The 18,753-nt window shown below is 36.1% G+C and overlaps 1 protein-coding gene across 2 annotated transcripts in view; it reads left to right on the forward strand.

Annotated features, from left to right (window-relative positions):
- The window catches only part of BTAF1 (B-TFIID TATA-box binding protein associated factor 1), an 87,695-nt gene that overhangs the window by 64,373 nt on the left and 4,569 nt on the right, over positions 1-18,753 (forward strand). Inside the window, exons 26-35 of one of the 2 annotated variants that reach the window (XM_063102764.1) lie at positions 3,545-3,697; positions 3,929-4,050; positions 4,141-4,308; positions 6,711-6,788; positions 6,930-7,059; positions 8,713-8,854; positions 8,941-9,071; positions 10,793-10,918; positions 12,475-12,627; positions 17,800-18,011. In XM_063102764.1, coding sequence (XP_062958834.1) covers positions 3,545-3,697; positions 3,929-4,050; positions 4,141-4,308; positions 6,711-6,788; positions 6,930-7,059; positions 8,713-8,854; positions 8,941-9,071; positions 10,793-10,918; positions 12,475-12,627; positions 17,800-18,011 — 1,415 coding nt within the window. The remainder of the gene's footprint in view (positions 1-3,544; positions 3,698-3,928; positions 4,051-4,140; positions 4,309-6,710; positions 6,789-6,929; positions 7,060-8,712; positions 8,855-8,940; positions 9,072-10,792; positions 10,919-12,474; positions 12,628-17,799; positions 18,012-18,753) is intronic. The other variant, XM_063102765.1, reaches the window with a different exon arrangement.

Below are 18,753 nucleotides of genomic sequence, written 5' to 3' on the forward strand. Positions count from 1 at the left end.
GTATTTGTCTTTCTATGCCTGGTTTGTTTCACTTAGCATAATGTCATCCAGGTTCATCCATGTTGTCAAGAATGACAGAATTTCCTTTCTATTTTAAGGCTGAATGGCATTCCATTGTGTGTGTGTGTGTGTGTGTGTTCTAGTTTCTTAATCCATTCATTCATCAATGGACACAAAAATTGATTCCAAATCTCAGCTATTGAGAATAATGCTGCAGTGGACATGGGAGTGCATGCATCTCTTTGACATAATAATTTCATTCCTCTGGATAGATGTTCAGAAGTGGGATTACTAGATCATGTGGTAGTACTATTTTTAATTTTTTGAGAAACCTCTGTACTGTTTTCCATAATGATATGCGAATTTACATTCCTACGGACCAGTGTACACAAGTTCCCTTTTCTCCACATCCTCACTAACATTTGTTATCTTTTGGATAATAGCCTTCCTAATAGGAGTGAGGTAGTATCTCATAGTGGTTTTGATATACAGGTTGAATATCCGTCCCTTATCTGAAACTTGTGGGACCAGAAATGTTTCAGATTTCAGATTTTTTCAGATTTTGGAATATTTGTAGAAGACATATGGGTTGAGCATCCGTAATCCAGAATTATGAAATACTCCAATGAGCGTTTCCCTTGAGCATCATGTAGACACTCAAAAAGTTTCAGATTTTGGAGCATTTCAGATTTTCAGATTAGGGATGCTCAACCTGTACTTGTTGGCCATTTTCATGTCTTATTTGGAGAGTTGTCTATTCAGGTATTTTGCCTATTGTTTAACCTGATTATTTTCCTGCTCTTGAGTTGGGTTCCTCATATATTTTGTGTATTAACCGCTTAGCACATATATGGTTCACTTACATTTTTTCCCAATCTGTAGGGTGCAGTTTCATTTCATCAATTGTTTCCTTTGCTGTGCAGAAGCTTTTTAGTTTGATGCAATCCTATTGTCTATACTTGCTTTTGTTTCCTGTGCTTTTGGAGTCATACCTCAAAAAATCATTGCCCAGACCCATGTCAAGAAGCTTTTTCCCTATGTTTGTTCTAGAAGTTTTAGTTTCAGGTCTTACATTTAAGTCTTTAATCCATTGTGACCTGATTTTTGTATATGGTGTAAGATAAGGGTCTAATTTCATTCTTCTGCATGCCAGACATTCAGTTTTCCTAGATCCATTTATGAGATTATCCTTCCCCTTTGTGTGCTCTTGGCACCTTTGTCAAAGGCAATTGACTGTAAATGTGTGGATTTATTTCTGGGCTCTCTATTATGTTCCATTAGTCTACATGTTTATTTTTATGCCAGTACTATGCTGTTCTGATTACATCAGCTTTGCAGTATATTTTGAAATCAGGTAATGTGATCCCTCCAGCTTTGTTCTTTTTCCTTGAGATTGCTTCGGCTATTTGGGTCTTTTTGTGGTTCCATAACAAGTTTTAGGATTGTTTTTTCTATTTCTGTGAAAAACGCCAGTGGAATTTGGATAGGGATTGCACTAAAGGACATTTTTAAGAATATTAATTCTTCCTATCCACAGACATGATCTTCCCATTTGTCTCCTTCAGTTTCCTTCATCGTTGTTTTACAGTTTTCAGTGTATAGATCTTTTACCTCCATAGTTACATTTATTCCTGTTTTTTTTTTTTAATGCTGTTGTAAATGGGATTGTTTTCTTGATTTCTCTTTCACATAGATCATTGTTAGTGTCAGGACCTCTTTATGCTCTTAAAAATTGTAGACTCCAAAAAGCTTTTGTTTATAATATTTTCTGTAACAGATATTAAAACTGGGTGATTTAAAAGGAATCTGTTTAAATAACAATAAACCTACTACATGTCACCATAATTCACTTTTTTTGGGTGAAAAAATGTCTGTTTTCTAAAACAACATTAAGTTAGTGAGAAGAGTGACATTGTTTTACATTTTTAGAAATCTCTTTTATTTCTGGCCTAATAGCTGTATTCTCATATTTATCTGGGCATTCAGTCTGTTGCAATTCAGACGATTCAGTTTTGGTTGGAGTATACAAAGAAAGACTAGCCTCACAGAGATACGTAGTTGGAAAAGGGAGCAATATTTTCACATCCTTCTCAAATAATTGTGGATATTCTCTTATCTGAAAGTTTTTTAAATATTTTGTGCAATGTGGAATCTAAAATCTTATCAATGAACATTTCATACTCTCTTAAATTAAACTTCATTGGTTTGTCTTACACTTTTGAATGGATCTTTTACCCGTACATTTTTTGCAGCATTACTTATTGGTCATTTGTAAAATATTGAATTATGTAAATCTTTCACAGGTTGACACATTTCATCATAAAATATTTTTAAAGTCATGTTCTTCCTATTGCCAGTGGAAAATTCTTTTAAGTACTGGGAAGCTGTCAATTTCTCTTGAAAACTTGAATTTTATCAGTGGCAACAAATTATGTCAGTTGTTTTCTTCAGAGTGGTTCATTTTTGAGAAAATGTCAGCCAAATACCGAAGTCAAAATAGCCACAGTTTGTCAGTCCTTTCGAGTAAAATGTTCCATAAAAGATGGCTATGTTAATGTACATTCTGTTTTCATGGGCAAAATTTGTCTAAAGAAAATAATAATTATTATCTGATGTGTCCATTAGGAATCATAAATCTTTATTTTAGTAACATGACAAATCAGCCAATGATGAAACATAAAGTTGGATACATTCAGGATGGATATGTGAACATCACAGAGTTTGTCAAGGAAATTCTTGGAGTATTAAAAACTTTAGTTTTTTTAATGGCTCGTTTAGCTCACAGTTTAAATGATCTCACAAGTGCTTTTCCTCAATATTTTGTACTTTGGTAAGCATAAATGCTTTATGTGTACTTCACATTTTGTCTTACAGAATGTTAAAAAGATGTGCACTCAAGGGTTGAAATTTAATAAAATTAATCATTTTTACTGCTTTATCAAGGACATTCTTAAGTGAATCCAGCTATTTAAAAAAAATACTAGTTCATGGCTGTGCGGTATACAATAACTACTAGTACATTTTGGTGCCATTCCCTTGATTCTTTCTGAGGCACAAGCAGTTGTGCCTACCATAACTTTTGCACCATCAGTGCAAATATCAACCATTTAAAAAAGCAAATAATGTCTTCCTTTTATTATGAAAGAGTTGAATATATCTTGGAGATCCGCAGGGGCCTTGCAAACCACATTTTGAGAACCAATACCCTAGGGCATCAGGACACTAGATTGAGAAGCCCCAGTAATAGCTTTAAATTTAAATAAACTATACAACTTTATTTGCCTCTTTATCAAATAGTGCATGGTGTAGGAAAATTAAGTTGTAGTTGTGTTTCTTAAATTACCTCAAATGTGTTTACTTAGTAGTTTAATACCTGTCAAATATTTTAAACTCATTTGTCTTCAAGTCTTTCAAATTATACTACTCTTGAATTACTTTTCTTAGTGAACTTATGGTTTGATAAGACTTGAAATTATTTTATACATCTGAGGATGAAAAAATTCATTGTAAGTAGTTTTAATATAACTTTTAAAAATCATTTTAGGCAGGTATCCCAGACCCTCCAAACATGTCAGAAGAATTAATCCAATTGAAAGCCAAGGAGCGAAACTTTTTGGAGCAATTGTTAGATGGGAAAAAATTAGAAAATTATAAAATTCCAGTACCAATCAATGCCGAACTCAGAAAATATCAGCAGGTAAGTTTTATACATATCTTGTAAATATGAATAGTGACTTTTCCTTTCAAGTGTACCTTGAAGAGTTTTTAAAATTGGTTTAGTAGAATCTTGTGTTTAGTGTCTTATACACATTTATTTCTCTTTTGCCTGTATAAAGATGTTTGGTCTGTGCAAACATGTTTTTTTGCTAGAAAGCTTTTTATAATCTGTTCACATTTATAATTTTTCTTGCTGTCTCCAACCTTACAGGATGGTGTAAACTGGTTAGCATTTCTTAATAAGTATAAACTTCATGGAATTCTGTGTGATGACATGGGTTTAGGAAAAACTTTACAGTCCATCTGCATTCTAGCAGGAGATCATTGTCAAAGGTAATTTAAAATGTTATTTTAAAATAAGGCTTGCAGATTCTGAGGAATATAAACAAGCTGGTTAATTTATTATGTTTTGCTCTTATAAAGGGCCCGGGAATATGCCAGATCAAAATTGGCAGAATGTATGCCACTTCCTTCCCTGGTGGTTTGTCCACCAACATTAACAGGTCATTGGGTGGATGAAGTAGGAAAATTCTGCTCTAGAGAATATCTCAATCCATTGCACTATACTGGACCTCCCACTGAAAGAATAAGGTAAGAGTTGTGAAACAAACAAAAAATGTTAATCTTTTGTTTTAAGTAGTTTGGAAGAATAAAAGTTATTAGAAATGAATTCTGGGGGAAAAAATGGGGGAGGGGGAGAAATGAATTCTGGTTGGCTTTTTGTTTCTAAGACATAGAAACTTATTCAACTTCTTTAAGAAAGGTGAGGGTACTTTGGGAAGCAGTAACACTCATCAAAATTCAGGTATTTAGCCATTGCATGATCAGTTGGGCTTTCCAAGTACTGGAGCCAGGAAACTATCAGGAACCAAAGCAATTCTTTATGCCCCTTTTTCTAGTCTTGTGACTATAACAACTCCTTGTTGCTTCTGTTGTATTCTCCTTCTCTACCCATTTCCCTAAGAGTTCCCCTCTGCCCTGCTCCCTCTTCCTCCTCCCCTCTCCCCAAAAGTGATTTTGGTTCACAGTAGCTGTTCTAGCTGCTCTGCTGTCATGGTAACACTAGAGTTCTTTTAGCTTCACCCTCTTCCTGTTAACTAATACATCCCTTATGTTCCTGTCTGGCTAGGCTAAAGCCTGGAATCGTGCTTACAATGCCAATTGTCTAGCTCTTAATCCTGCTCATGACACCAGTTGTCGGGCTCTTTTACCTGCCAGTAATCCTGTACCAACTGGGCCAATTGCTGAGCTAGGGCTGGGTCTGGAGCTCCTAGACCCCTCAAACCCATTCACAGACTGGGTCACAAACCCTTCATATGCCAGGCTGGGTCACCAGACCCCTTCACACAGGTCTTTGAGTGAGGTAACTGGCCAAAAGGTCCCTGGAGCCATAGGTTGGAAAGCATGGCTGCTCCAGGCAGATGCCTGAGGCCAACGCCCACCCGCCTGCTTCACTAAAACTACTGTCTGCCTCTCTCTTTCTCTCTCTACCCCCCCCCCCCCAGAAAACAAGAACAGCAACAAAACTAAAAAGATACATTGGTGCACGTGCACACTAACTCCACACACACGCACACGCACACGCATGCACACATGCACGCACAAAATTTGCTTACAAAGGAGAAGCTAAAACCACACCCAGCTGGACCAAACTATTCTATTTTCCCAACAGTTCCTAACTATAAATTTTAGAGTGGAAGCACCTTAATTTCAGTTCATATATTAAAGCTTGGATAGTCATAGGTTGCTGATTAGCCCGCAGATTTGCTGTCCTTCTGTATTAATAATAACTAACATTATTACTAAATAATGTTATTAAAATTTTTAATTTTTGTATTGAAGTTACTGGCCAGGCAGTATGCTAAGCAGTTTTACATTTATGTAAAATTGCTTACTGTGGGGCTGGCCCGTGGCTCACGCAGGAGAGTGTGGCGTTGAGAATACCAAGGCCCTGGGTTCGGATCCCATATAGGGATGGCCGGTTAGCTCGCTGGCTGACCATGGTGCTGACGGCACCAAGTCAAGGGTTAAGATCCCCTTACCGGTCATCTTTAAAAAAAAAAAAAAAAAATTGCTTACTGTGAATGCTCACAATCACAGCAGTGAGTACTGTTCTAATTTGGAGATAAGGAGTATAAGGTATGGGGACTGGGTCCAAGGTAACTCAGCTAATTAAACAGGCAGAGTGAGGATTTGAAAACAGCTCAAAAGTTAGCAATTTACTATAGTGCCTCTTAGAATTCATTCATTTGCAAGTGATAGGAATTCAACTCAGACTAGCTTAAGCAAACAGGAAATTTGTTAATCTACTATCTTGAGAATTTCAGGTTTGGATTCTTAAGGCACAAGTAGATTACTCTCATTTCTTCTTCCCCATACGTAAGTTGTTTATCAGTCTCTACTGAACTTCAGCCTACAGTTGGTAGATAAGATGACCATTGGCAGTCCCGGGCCCACATTCTCCTAGCTTGGCAACTATAGTAAACAGATATTCTCTCTTCCATGATGAATAAATCAATACGGGAGATGACTGACTGGCCTTGTTTGGGTCATGCCCCCAGACCACCCTTCGTGGTCAGGGGATAAAGTATTATGAAAAGCTCAATCTGGTTCATATGCTTCATTTCTTTGGTGATTATGGGGACATGTGATTGATAGTTTCCCACTTCACCCCCCAGGACAACATGAAGTGGTAAAGGAATAGTGCCCCTAAGGAAGAAATGTGGGCAAATAAAGTTAAAATGTCTACCACATTTTGACTCAGATGCTCATCTCTTTTGTAATCAGACTAAGTAGGGCAACAGGGCTAAGTCGTAAAAAGAGTGGCCTTTCAGGTAGCAGGGTCATGCATATAGAGTGAGCAAAAGGAAATGTTGCACTTAGTAGGCAGTTGAAAGCGCCTTATACGATAGTAGCTGAAGTTTCACCTTTGAAATTGTATTCAAAACCTTGCAGAGTCCCTGTTTCCTAATTTTATTTATTTTAAAATAAAGATTACAGCATCAAGTAAAAAGGCACAACCTGATAGTGGCTTCGTATGATGTTGTGAGGAATGACATAGATTTCTTTAGGTAAGAATTACAATTTTTTTCTTTAGAAAAACTTAGTATGAAATTTGAAGACACTTAATTTTTTCTTGCTTCCAAAATTCTTCATATAGTTATATAGATACACAGTAAAATATGCTAAAATTTTCTTTCATTTTCCTTTAGAAATATTAAATTTAACTACTGTATTCTTGATGAAGGCCATGTCATCAAAAATGGAAAAACAAAATTGTCAAAAGCAGTAAAACAACTGACTGCTAATTATAGGATTATTCTTTCTGGAACACCAATCCAGGTAATTATTTACTATTCTTCCTATTTTTTAAAAAAAATATTTGCCAGGGGGAGAGTAGGCTTGGCATTTGGCAGTGAATTAAAGAAGAGTTTTTTTTGGTTTATAGGGATGATAATTTTCCAGTAATTATGTTGCTTTTATAATGGTTCATTTGGTATGTAGCAGTATCTGAACAAACCAAATTTTAAAAATTATTTTAAAATGTAATTTTAGAGTATGTAAATAGAACTCTTGTGTCCAAAGGAAGAAAGACCTAGGTTAGACTCTACTCCACACTGGCCGTCCTCCTTCTGCAGTATTACATCGCAATCTGATTTAGCATTGGAAAGCTAGAGCTGATTCAGAGGTGAATCATCATATAGTAAAAGTGCAAATACCTGATCTCAGGAGGCAGTTAAAGGGTAGTGATTGTAGAAGTTTATCTTGGAAAAGGAAGGAGATAGGTGGGTATGTAAATGTCTTCAAATACTTGTGTGAGATTCTGTTATTCTCCAGAAGAATTGGTTGCAGATGTTCACATTATAAGGGTTGAGGTTTTGTCCATTAAGTGAACACTACAGATTTTAATAACTATAATAAATTTAGAAAGGCTTGGAATTAGGTTTGTCACAAGTAAAAAAAAAAAAGAGAGAGAGAGAAAGAAAAAGTCCATTTAAAAGGGGGTCAAGCTGGTTTAGAGCGTGGTGCTGATAACTCCAAGGTCAAGGGTTGGATTCCCTTACTGGCCAGCAGCCAAATTAAGACAAAAAAAAATTAAAATGTTTAAAGAGAGAGAGAAAAAAAACTCTTTACCCATGAATTATCAAGATTTGTTTTGCTTCAATTTAAAGTTAAATGGAAGCATCAGTAGTTTTAAATAGGTTGTTGCTTTTGCTTGGTTCAGACATCAAGTTTTTTGGTTTCTATTTATTTGCTTAAAGGCCTTTTTTTCCCCCCTTACCCCACTTGAACAACTTAGCTCTGAAGCCGTAAGGGGTTACTGAACTACAGAGCCATGGTGACCCAGAGTCAGGGGGCAGAGCCTGAGTTGGGATTAGAAGGGTATCCATATGGGAGGGTGTCACAGCCTGAGCAAGGTGAGGAGGGCTTCCCAAGGTGGGAAGAGGGCAGGAGGGTGTCTTAGGATCCATTGGGGAAGCATCCAAAATGAAAAAATGCTGACTTTTTTTTTGTTTTTATGTAAAAATTTTTTTTAGTGAAACTTCAGCAGTAGCATTGGAAAGAACTTGTACCTTTGCTTTGTGACCCTTCGATACTGGGTGGACTTGTGTTTTTCTTTGTTGAAGAAATGGTGATGTTGGCCAAATTCCATAAATCTTGCTGTTATTTGAGTGTGAAAGATAAAGCAACCAGAAACTTATTCATCTTTCTGTTCTTGTATTTACTACATCATAGATGCCAACAGTAGGATATAAAAACTATGGGCCAGGACGTATTCTGGTGGAGGAGACTTGAAGATTTCCTCCTATTTGGAGGATAGAATATTTTCTCCCAGGATACTGACCTGAATTTTACACATTAAAATAGAAGCTAAAAATGTGGTGATAATCTCATCTCTGTCATCATAATGGGTTTCATTAATGCTCTGTTTCTCAAATGTAAGGAAATAATCCCAATATAAAAGACAATTGGTGTTCTTTTTTTTACATTCAGAACAATGTTTTGGAGCTGTGGTCATTATTTGATTTCCTCATGCCAGGATTTTTGGGTACTGAACGCCAGTTTGCTGCTCGATATGGTAAACCTATACTGGCAAGTAGGGATGCTCGAAGCTCCAGTCGAGAACAAGAAGCAGGTATGAGAGAGATATTATAAACCTTGCAGAAGTGAATATAATGTATTTCTAACTTTTTTGAAGCCATTTTCTCTTATTCTTAACAGGTGTTCTCGCAATGGATGCACTGCACCGCCAAGTCCTGCCATTTCTTTTGAGAAGAATGAAAGAAGATGTTTTGCAGGATCTTCCACCTAAAATTATTCAAGACTATTATTGTACTCTTAGTCCTCTTCAGGTTAGGAATCTGGTGATTGTGTTGGTTAGTGGCGTGTTTATTAGCAGAATGTTTTGTATAAATCACAAAAGTGTTAAGTAAAGGGGCCTAGCCTTTGGCTTTATCATTCTAATCTAGCTTTTCCTTCCCTAGCCTTTAGGAATATTTGTTTCAAACAGAAGTAGGTAGGTCCTAAATGAATCTTTGGATATGCACATATGAGTTTGGATGTGTGCATTTTGAATATAACACAAAATCCAGTATCATAGTTGCTTTCTTATATGCCTAGTTAATTGAAAAGGTCACAAGGTTGAATTGATGAGGAAATAAGCCATTGTTTTTTAAGGGCCAAAAATCTGTCTGTGAATATTTTTATCCTGACAAGAGCATTATCCGTATTGTTAATTCCCATTTTTGCAAATAAGGAATGTGATGCTCAGAAATGTTAAGTAACTTGCCTACGATCATAGAGCTAATTCGGGGCTTTTTCAAACCTTGATCAGTGGGACCTCATCCCCTTTGAGGTATTATTGCATTGCCTATAAATGTTTAAAATAAATTTTGCCTTCTGCACAGTTCTGATTTTGTCCATAGAGACCATTATCAGAGGAATTTATTGTGAGCCTTTCCGTGTACTTTTCTAAGGATGTAAGTGGAAATTTTTCCTTTCTTAGTAAGACATGGTCTCTAAATAAGAATTTTCTGTTTGAGTGTTTGCTTTATGCTTAGGTTAGTATGTGTCAGTCTGTTTCAGTATTAGGAGTTGATTTAGTATCACCAAATAAATAAAAGATAGACACACCCAGAAACTTTTTCCCCCCTCTAGTATATAGCTAGTTGACCTTTAGCCAATATTGATCTATTTAACTTGAGTTTATCGGGAAGGATACAAGTCTGGAGGCTGAGAGCTCCCTGATTCTTCTATACCATCTATCTCATCACTCTGGGCCCCCATTCCTTCATCCCTTCACAAAAATTGGATTACTATTTCTTGAAAGGATTATTTTAGGGGTAATGAGCTGAAGACTTTTAAAAGTAGGTGCAATAAAGAAAAGATGCCATATGAAAAAAATCTATGGTGATATAGTGGTGGCGATGATTTAACATAGACATAAAACACATTTAAGTAATCTGGAGGAAGAGAGCTTTAGAGGGAAGTGATTTTGTAGCTTTTTTTTAGTGTTCACAGGTTTTTAATTCTCTGATTTCAGTTCTTTAGCTCTCTGGGTTTTCTTCCGTTTCACATTATTTTAGCATGTAGAAGGCAGGAACCCAGGCCCCAAAGTAAACACTTTTAACTTGAACGGAGTTCTCCTTTTAGGCTAGCAGTAACATTCGTTTAGTATTTGGTCTCTTGGAACATACTTACAGGGTCTTGACCACAGAACTTCATTTAAGGAAGATTTTTCTCATCTACTTGTAAGGGTTCAGGGTCTCTTTTAGTGGTAATGCTGTTATTTTCCTGAGCAGTGGAAAGATTGAGTCTAGGACTTTTTGACTAGTATTTTCAGTATTTTAACAGCCAAACAATGTGTTATACTTCTTTTCTAAATGTAATTTTAAAGGAATTTAACAAGATGGAGTTGATAATCTGTTATATCAGTAGTGAATTATAGGTATTATAATTGGTTTTCTTTAATGAGGGCTAATTTAAATTACTGCTTTTATTGGCCTTTGTTAGTTATGTGTTTTGAAGAACTAAAGATAAATTTACTTACTGCTTCATGGGGGCGATTTTACAGGTTCAGCTCTATGAAGATTTTGCTAAGTCTCGTGCCAAGTGTGATGTTGATGAAACAGTTTCTTCAGCTGCACTTTCTGAAGAAACTGAAAAACCAAAGCTTAAAGCTACAGGCCATGTATTCCAGGTATAGATTACAGTCTACTTTTTAAATGTTGAGGAATGTTTTTCGTTGGGGCAATTTTTATATGGAACACTGAAATAGGGTTTATTTAGATTTTTTCAATACTGTGCATATGTTCTTAAAAATCAGTTAACGTACCTATTTGATATTAACTTAATAATTAGTATGTACTTTAGTGTTAAAATTAAATATACAAAATGCAATATGTGTTTGTTTATTTCAAGCAGGATTTTAGAGTAGAGAATCTTTTGCTTTTCCATTCAGAAAATTTTGGAGCACCTACCACACATGGCAATAATTTTTCTAAGCTCTAGGGTTAATTAAAGCAGTGGGCAAAACGACCGCTTCCCTTATAGAGATGAAAATAAGTAAAATACATATTATGTAAGAGAAAATAAAGCAGAAAACGGTATTATAGATTATAGGAGTCCAGGGTAGGTTGCAGTTTTTTAATAGAGGGGAGAGGGACCAACTCACTGAGAAGGGGGCATTTAAGCAAAGATCTGAAGCTGAAGAAAGATTGAGGCAAGCAGATAGGTGGGGGAAAGTGATTCCAAGCAGAGGATACAAAAAGAACAGATGTCCTTATTTAGATCATGCCTCATGTGCTCGAGGGAGTAGCAAATGATAAAGAGGTGGCACGTGTCAACTCTCTTTTTCTTTCCCTCTTGATACAGTCCAACATAGAAAATCTCCTCCCCAATAATTAAATACTGTAGCATTTTTAAAGGCAAGAGAGGGAAAAGATGGTTGTGAAGACTTATACGTCCCCCATGGTTTTTATTATAGTGCTCAGCTGTGTCTTCAGTCTTGTCAGTGGAGTTTACTAATACAGAACTCCGCATTGGGCTGGCTGGTTAGCTCACTTGGAAGAGTGTAGTGCTGGTAACAGCCAGGTCAGGGGTTCAGATCCCTGTACTGGCCAGCTGCCAAAACAAAGAAACCTCTGTGCCAAAGGTGAGACCCAAATACTCAGCCAACGAAGAGGCAGAAGAAAAGGGGTGTGACTGAATCAAAGAAAAGAAGAACCTGTATAGTGTGCTATTTCTCAAACACAACCACTTAAAACTTAGCTCCACTCCCCACCCCCTACCAGACCTACTGAGTCAGAGTACTGTGTAGAGGGGAGAGATTTGCAGGTTTATAAGGTCCTTGAGAAATTTTTATACCCACTAAAGTCTAAGAAACTTTTCTTTAGGAAATGATGCTTGGTTCCGAAAGCATCTGTCTGCATTATCAGGCACTATGAGTGGGAGAGGGTTTTAAAAGAACTGATGAGTAAGACACTCTTTTTGCCATAAGAAGTTCATTGTCTAGTGGGGAAGACAGACATAAACAGTACAAATTATACAAATTATAAATGCCGTCATAGAAATACAAACTGCACAAGAATCACAGGTGAGACATTTGAACTGGTTCTTGAAGGATGAGTAGTAGTTTGCCAAGTAAGAAAAGGAAGAAAGGCTTCTAGACAGATGGAATAGCATAGGAAAAGATACAGATATACAAACATTTGTGGTGTGAAATGGACTTGTATACACTTTTTTTCTCCCTTAAAGGCGTTACAGTACTTACGTAAACTATGTAACCATCCAGCATTAGTCTTAACACCTCAACATCCAGAGTTCAAGAGCACTACTGAAAAACTAGCACTTCAGAATTCTTCTCTTCATGATATTCAACATGCCCCTAAACTTTCAGCTTTGAAACAAGTACGTATGTCTTTTTTAAGTGTTAGATTTGTGTTGCACACTTCTGATACGTAACACTAGGTAAATTTGCTTTTCCCAAAGATTGCTGATGTGTTTACTGGTTTGCTTAAAGTTTTGATATAGCTTTTTAAAAACTGTGGTAAAACATATATAGTATAAAATATGCCATTGTAACCATTTTTAAGTGTATAATTCTGTGGCATTAATTATATTCACAACATGTACAACCATCACCACTATTTCCAAAATATTTCCATCACCCAAACAGAAACTCTATACCCATCAAGCAATAACTTTCCATTCTTGCTTCCTCCAGCCCCTGGTAATCTCTAATCTACTTTCTACCTCTATGAATTTACCTGTTCTAAATATTTCATATTAGTGGAATCATGCAATATTTGTCCTTTTGTGACTAATTTATTTAACTTAGCATAATATTTTCAAGGTTCATCCATGTTGTAGTATGTATCAGTACTTCATTCCTTTTTATGGCTGAATAATAGTCCATTGTATGGATCTACCACATTTTGTTTATTCATGTGTTGATGGATGTTTGGTTGTTTCCACCTTTTGGCTATTGTGAATAATGCTGCAGTGAACATTGGATTATGAGTACAGTATCTATTTAAGTCCTTCTTTTCACTTCTCTTGGATATAGATCTAGGAGTGGAATTGCTGGGTCATACAGCAATTCTACATTTAGCTTTTTCAGGAACTGCCGAACTGTTTTCCACAGTGGCTACACACCATTTTACATTCCCACCAGCAATGTACCCGGATTCCGATTTCTCCACATCCTCCCCCACACTTGTTGTTTTCCTTTTTTTATCTATTTTATTTTTTTATTATAACCATTCTATTAGAAGTGAAGTGATACCTCATTTTGGACATTTGTATATCTTCTTTGGGAAATGTCTATTCAAGTCCTTTGCCTGCTTTTTGATTGGATTGTTTATCTCTTGTTGAATTCGGGGAGTTCTTTATATTCTAGATATTAAACTTTTATCAGATATGAGAAAATTTGTAAATATTTTCTCCCATTCTGTAAGTTCTCTTTTTCTTGATTATGTCCTCTATGGTTTCTGATGAGAGATTGAGGTTCCCTTTCACATGACCAGTCACTACTCTCTTGCTGCTTTCAAAATTCTTTGTCTTTCAACAGTTTGATTATAATGTCTGTCAGTGTGGCTGTCTTTGAGTTTATTTTCCTTGGAGCTGCCTACTCTGCCATTTTGCTGATATCACTCTTGGTATAGATTTTAAAAATGGAATTTAAAAAGTTCTAAGATTTCAAAAAGTTAAAACAACCAATTTCAAGCATCAGAATGTTAGCAGTAATACTGTTTAGTTCTAACTAGTCTTAAAAATAAAGATCTTACTGTAAAATCTAGACTTTAGTAATTATTTTAGCTTGTAGCAGTAATTCTGGCCTAAATTTTATTGAGAATAACTAATGAGTGAAGATTACAGATTTCACATAGGTTAGTATAGAAAATGTTATATAGTAGTATATCTGACATATATATCCAGCTATGTATGTATCCTTATATCACTAAACATAAAATAATGGATTTTCATCATAAAATTGAAGAATAACTATTACCTTTATTATTTTTTTTTTTTAATTTTAATAATACATTTTATTTAAATCAATATAGCCAAAAGATGTGAGTGCATAATCAATATGAAAGTTATTGAGACATTTTACATTCTTTTTATTGCACTAAATCTTCGAAATATAGTATGTACTTTATACTTGCAACATGTGTCAATTTGGATCAGATACATGTTAAGTGTTCAACAGTCACATGTGACTGGTGGCTACTGCATTGGGAGATGTAGATTTACTGACACCCTATACATAATTACAGAAGTAAATCTTTAGATTACAATGGTAATAAGTGCTTTAAGGGGAGTGGGAGCTTAGTTTAGTCAGCAATTGGGAAGGGATTTGGGAACGCTAATGGTGAAACTTGAGGGAGCAGTAGGAGTTAGCCAGGTGTGAAGGCAGGTAAGAACATTCCAGGCAAAGGAACAGCTTGAGTGAGGTCCTTGAGGGGAAAATGGGGTAGAAAGGCTAGTGTGCTGAACTTTGTGAGGGAGCAGCAGGATGATGGTACTAAAGACAGAACAAGAGGAATCGTTCAGAAGAAATAACTATTACCTTTAGATTGTTTTATATATGGAATGGTTTTCTTATTTGACCAAACATTGATATAGGCTTGTATAGGAAATGTTCATGATTTTCTTAATATAGGTGGTACACAAGATAAAGCTATAACATATAGTTAGTCAAGGAGTCAGCCAATCAGATGTTTTCAAATAAAAATTAAACTTCATCCACATTTGAATTATACTACAGGCTTTTACTTTTTTCCAGCAGTTATTAAACCAATCTCTCATTTTAGAGTGCTCCTTGTCACCCTGAAGTATCTGGAATTAAGATACTTAGGAACTCTGCAAGTTAAAGAGGCCCAGATTATTTCTGGCCATACTCATGGAGGACTTTTCTAAAAGGCTTCTTTTCCATTTTCTCAGTTCTTTTCAGCCATTCAGAGTAAAGGTTTTATCGCAGGAGAGATAAATTTCTTTCTTAAATTAAAAAAAAAAAGTCCTAGAAGAATTTTTATTAGACTTTTTTATATTAGGGCATAAGTCTTAACTTGCTTTCTAAAAAGCTGTCACTAGAAACATGTTTATCAAATATTACAGAACCAGAATTAAAAAATTCAGGATGCTGGAATGAAGAATTAAAACACGAGGTGAAATTTAGTGGAGATAAAGAGAGTCTATTTTAAAAGAAAACACATAAATACAGATTTTGTGAGACTTGGCAAACATTTCATAAGGGTAAAATTGAATTTGATTTGATTGCAAGTTCACTATAAATCTTCTGTATAAATTAGTTGCCAGTAAATAAAGCTAATAGGCTCTTGGGTGGGATTAATAACAGTGTAATGGCCAAAATGAGGGCATCATAGTTTCACTGTATTTTATATCAGTCAGACCAAATTTTGAGAATCATTTATAGTTTTGCACACTATGGTTTTGGGCACTATGCTTTAAGTGGAAGATCAGAATGGTAAAATATCTAGAAATCATCTTCGATAAGGAATCATTGAAAAACCTGGGGTAATTTAACTTATACTGAAGTTAGGGCAAAATAAAATTGAAATGCTATCTACGGAGGCAGCTGTCCACTCAAACACCCATGTTAGGTGGCCTTGGTAACCATTTTTTAGAGTCTAGTAATCAAATTTTCAAAGCCCCAAACTAGATTCTGCTAGTATACCTGGAGTCTCTGTCAGGATACCATTAGTCTATCAGGGCAGACTCAGGTTATAAGAGATTATTGGGAAAACCAGAATATCAATTCTGCCAGATAGGAATACTCATGTCAAATCCAATGGAATAACTATACTTTTTGGAAAAAGGTTACGTTAGGAAGATTGTCTGGTAAGTATGGACTTGAAGAAGTAGTCTTACTTGAATTTTTTTTTAGTTGGATATTCTTAATATGACTGGTTATCTTTACAGTTTGTGATATTGCTGCTCAAGAGACTGAGATAAGTGAGTCTGCATGACACAGACATTCTGATAAATTCTCATTGTCTGGAATTCCTATTTTATAAGATCTGTGTTGCATGTCCCACTGATGATACCATGTTCTTTATAATGTTTACCACACAGTGAGGTACCACTTAGTCATACTCTCCTGAGACACCATAGATGGGACTTTTTAAAAGATATTTAGCTTTGATTGTAATCTGATTGAAGATTTGAGGGCAAGGGATAGAGTTAATTACATTTATCAGGGGGCTGGCTGGTTAGCTCAGTTGGTTAGAATGCAGTGTCACAAAGGTCAAGGGTTCGGACCCCCTTACCAGCCAACCACCAAAAAAAAATTACATTTATCTGACTTCCTTATTCTGTTTGGATGAATGCCTCCCTAGTATACCATATGCCTACTCTACTATCTAGTAAAAATTTGAATTTTAAGGGCTATTAGCTAGAAGAGTGAGAACATTTATTCTTCTCGTAGCATCAAATTATGACAACACATGTGAAATATTATCTACCAGGGAAGCTCATTAGAGACTCAGTGACCATGGTCTTTATTGGGAGCTGGTCACATAGACTCCCTCTGCCTAGGTTGTATCAAAATTCTAGACTCCCAGAAAGAAAGCAGGTCTTAGCATAAATTATACTGTTAGCACAATAGTTTAGGCACAGTAAACCGTCCTTATCAGTTAGGGACTGATGGGAAGACCCCCAAAATCCAAGTTCCCATACTTCAGCCAATGGTCAACCTTGTAAAGACTTTCTGAGGAAAACAGTGTTGGGCCTACTAAGTTTACTCTTCCCTGCAGAACACCCTCAGGGTTTTACATTGAATTTGGAGTTTGCCTGGATGGCCTTTTGATGATTTCCCATCTGAGCTTTTGGTTTTCTAAGTAACTTCCATTACTAGAAAGGAGAAAGCATTCTGCATTAAGATCTTACATTCTGAGCAGAATTCACTAAGATCCTAGGGATGTATAAGAGTACTGTTGGGTACACTAGTTTCCCAAACTGACCTAAACATGATTCTCTTGGATTTTATTCACTCATTTATTTATTGCTATATGCAAGGCACTGAACCACTTACATAGCAGGAAATGTAAAAGATCTATAGCAGTGTGGTTCCTGCTATTAAAGATCTTGGTCTACAGATACAGTAGTAAGCTGTCAGGAATCCAGCACATCTAGCTAGATGCTTTTGGTTTACTCATTTCTATAATTTTGATTTTTACCAATGCACCTGATACATTATGTTTCCTTCACACTCTATTCTTCCATAACACTTTATGAACCATGGCCTGGGGCATCTTCTTTGTCATTACTTTCAATAAACATTTATTGAGGGTCTAGTATGCCTCAAGGAACTAAGGAAAAGGGAGAAGGGCCTGTTAAATAACCTCCTGAAGAGTGACCAGGGAACTCTGAAGTGCGAGCACCTCAAAAATTAGTTCCAGATGCTGAATTGTGACAGATTACTGCCCAAAGTATTAATCTGCTTTCCAGGTTCCAGGTAAGTTTAACTTTTTCTTGCCACAGAGAGAAATACTTGTCACAGTGATACTGGTTATCTGCTTTTATTGAATACCTGTGTAATGATTTTTTTTTTCCAAGTTGCTCTTAGACTGTGGTTTGGGAAATGGCGGTGCTTCAGAGAGTGGCACAGAGTCCGTTGTGGCCCAGCATAGGATACTGATCTTCTGTCAGCTTAAAAGTATGCTTGATATAGTAGAGCATGATCTTCTCAAACCTCACTTGCCGTCTGTCACTTATTTGAGATTAGATGGCAGCATACCTCCTGGACAGAGGCATTCCATTGTTTCCCGGTAAGTAGCTTCTAAAACTGTTATCATAATCAAGCTATAGTAAATATATTACTACTTACTAGAAGTTTGCCTCATGAAATATTTTCATTGACTGAATATCTGCAAATGTGTGTTCTTATTTTATAATTTGACCCAAATAAACCCCTTTTTAAATGTAGAACCACAGAAATATACATTTTTAGTAATGAGGAAGAATCACTATATTAGGAAAGCACTCTAAAGAGCATGAAAAAGATTTAAGGCATCAACAGTTACTTTCCCGCTCACCTTTTTGGGGGGTTAAGGTGGGAGAAAGCAAACAAGTAGCTTAGCTAAAATCTCTATCCTGCTCCTTGTTTCTCTGCTGAGAACAAGTCAGAAGCTGGCCCAGCTGGGAAACAAAATTGGTGAGTGCAGTGTTTCTTAAGTGTGGTCTGCAACCTCTGCTTTAAAAATCTGAGGGGTTGCTTTTTAAAAATGCTAGGTTCTGTCCCAAACCTGCTGACTTCAAGCGTAGGCATTTTTAACAAGCATCCCTAACAGATTTTAAAGCACAGTACAGTTATACCATCAAAGGGGCTTTGAAGGCAGAAAAACTCTACTATTTAAGCAGTGTTCTCTTGGCTATCATCCACATAGCCTTAGTCTATCTAAAATAGGCATACTGGTAATACCCTTATAGAGGTGTGGTAACAAATAGCATAATACATGTAATGTACAAAGTGCATTGCTTAACTCATAGTAAGAATGTAATGAATGGTAG

The sequence above is a fragment of the Cynocephalus volans genome, chromosome 7 (genome assembly GCF_027409185.1).
Source record: "Cynocephalus volans isolate mCynVol1 chromosome 7, mCynVol1.pri, whole genome shotgun sequence".
Classification (NCBI taxonomy): Eukaryota; Metazoa; Chordata; class Mammalia; order Dermoptera; family Cynocephalidae; genus Cynocephalus; species Cynocephalus volans.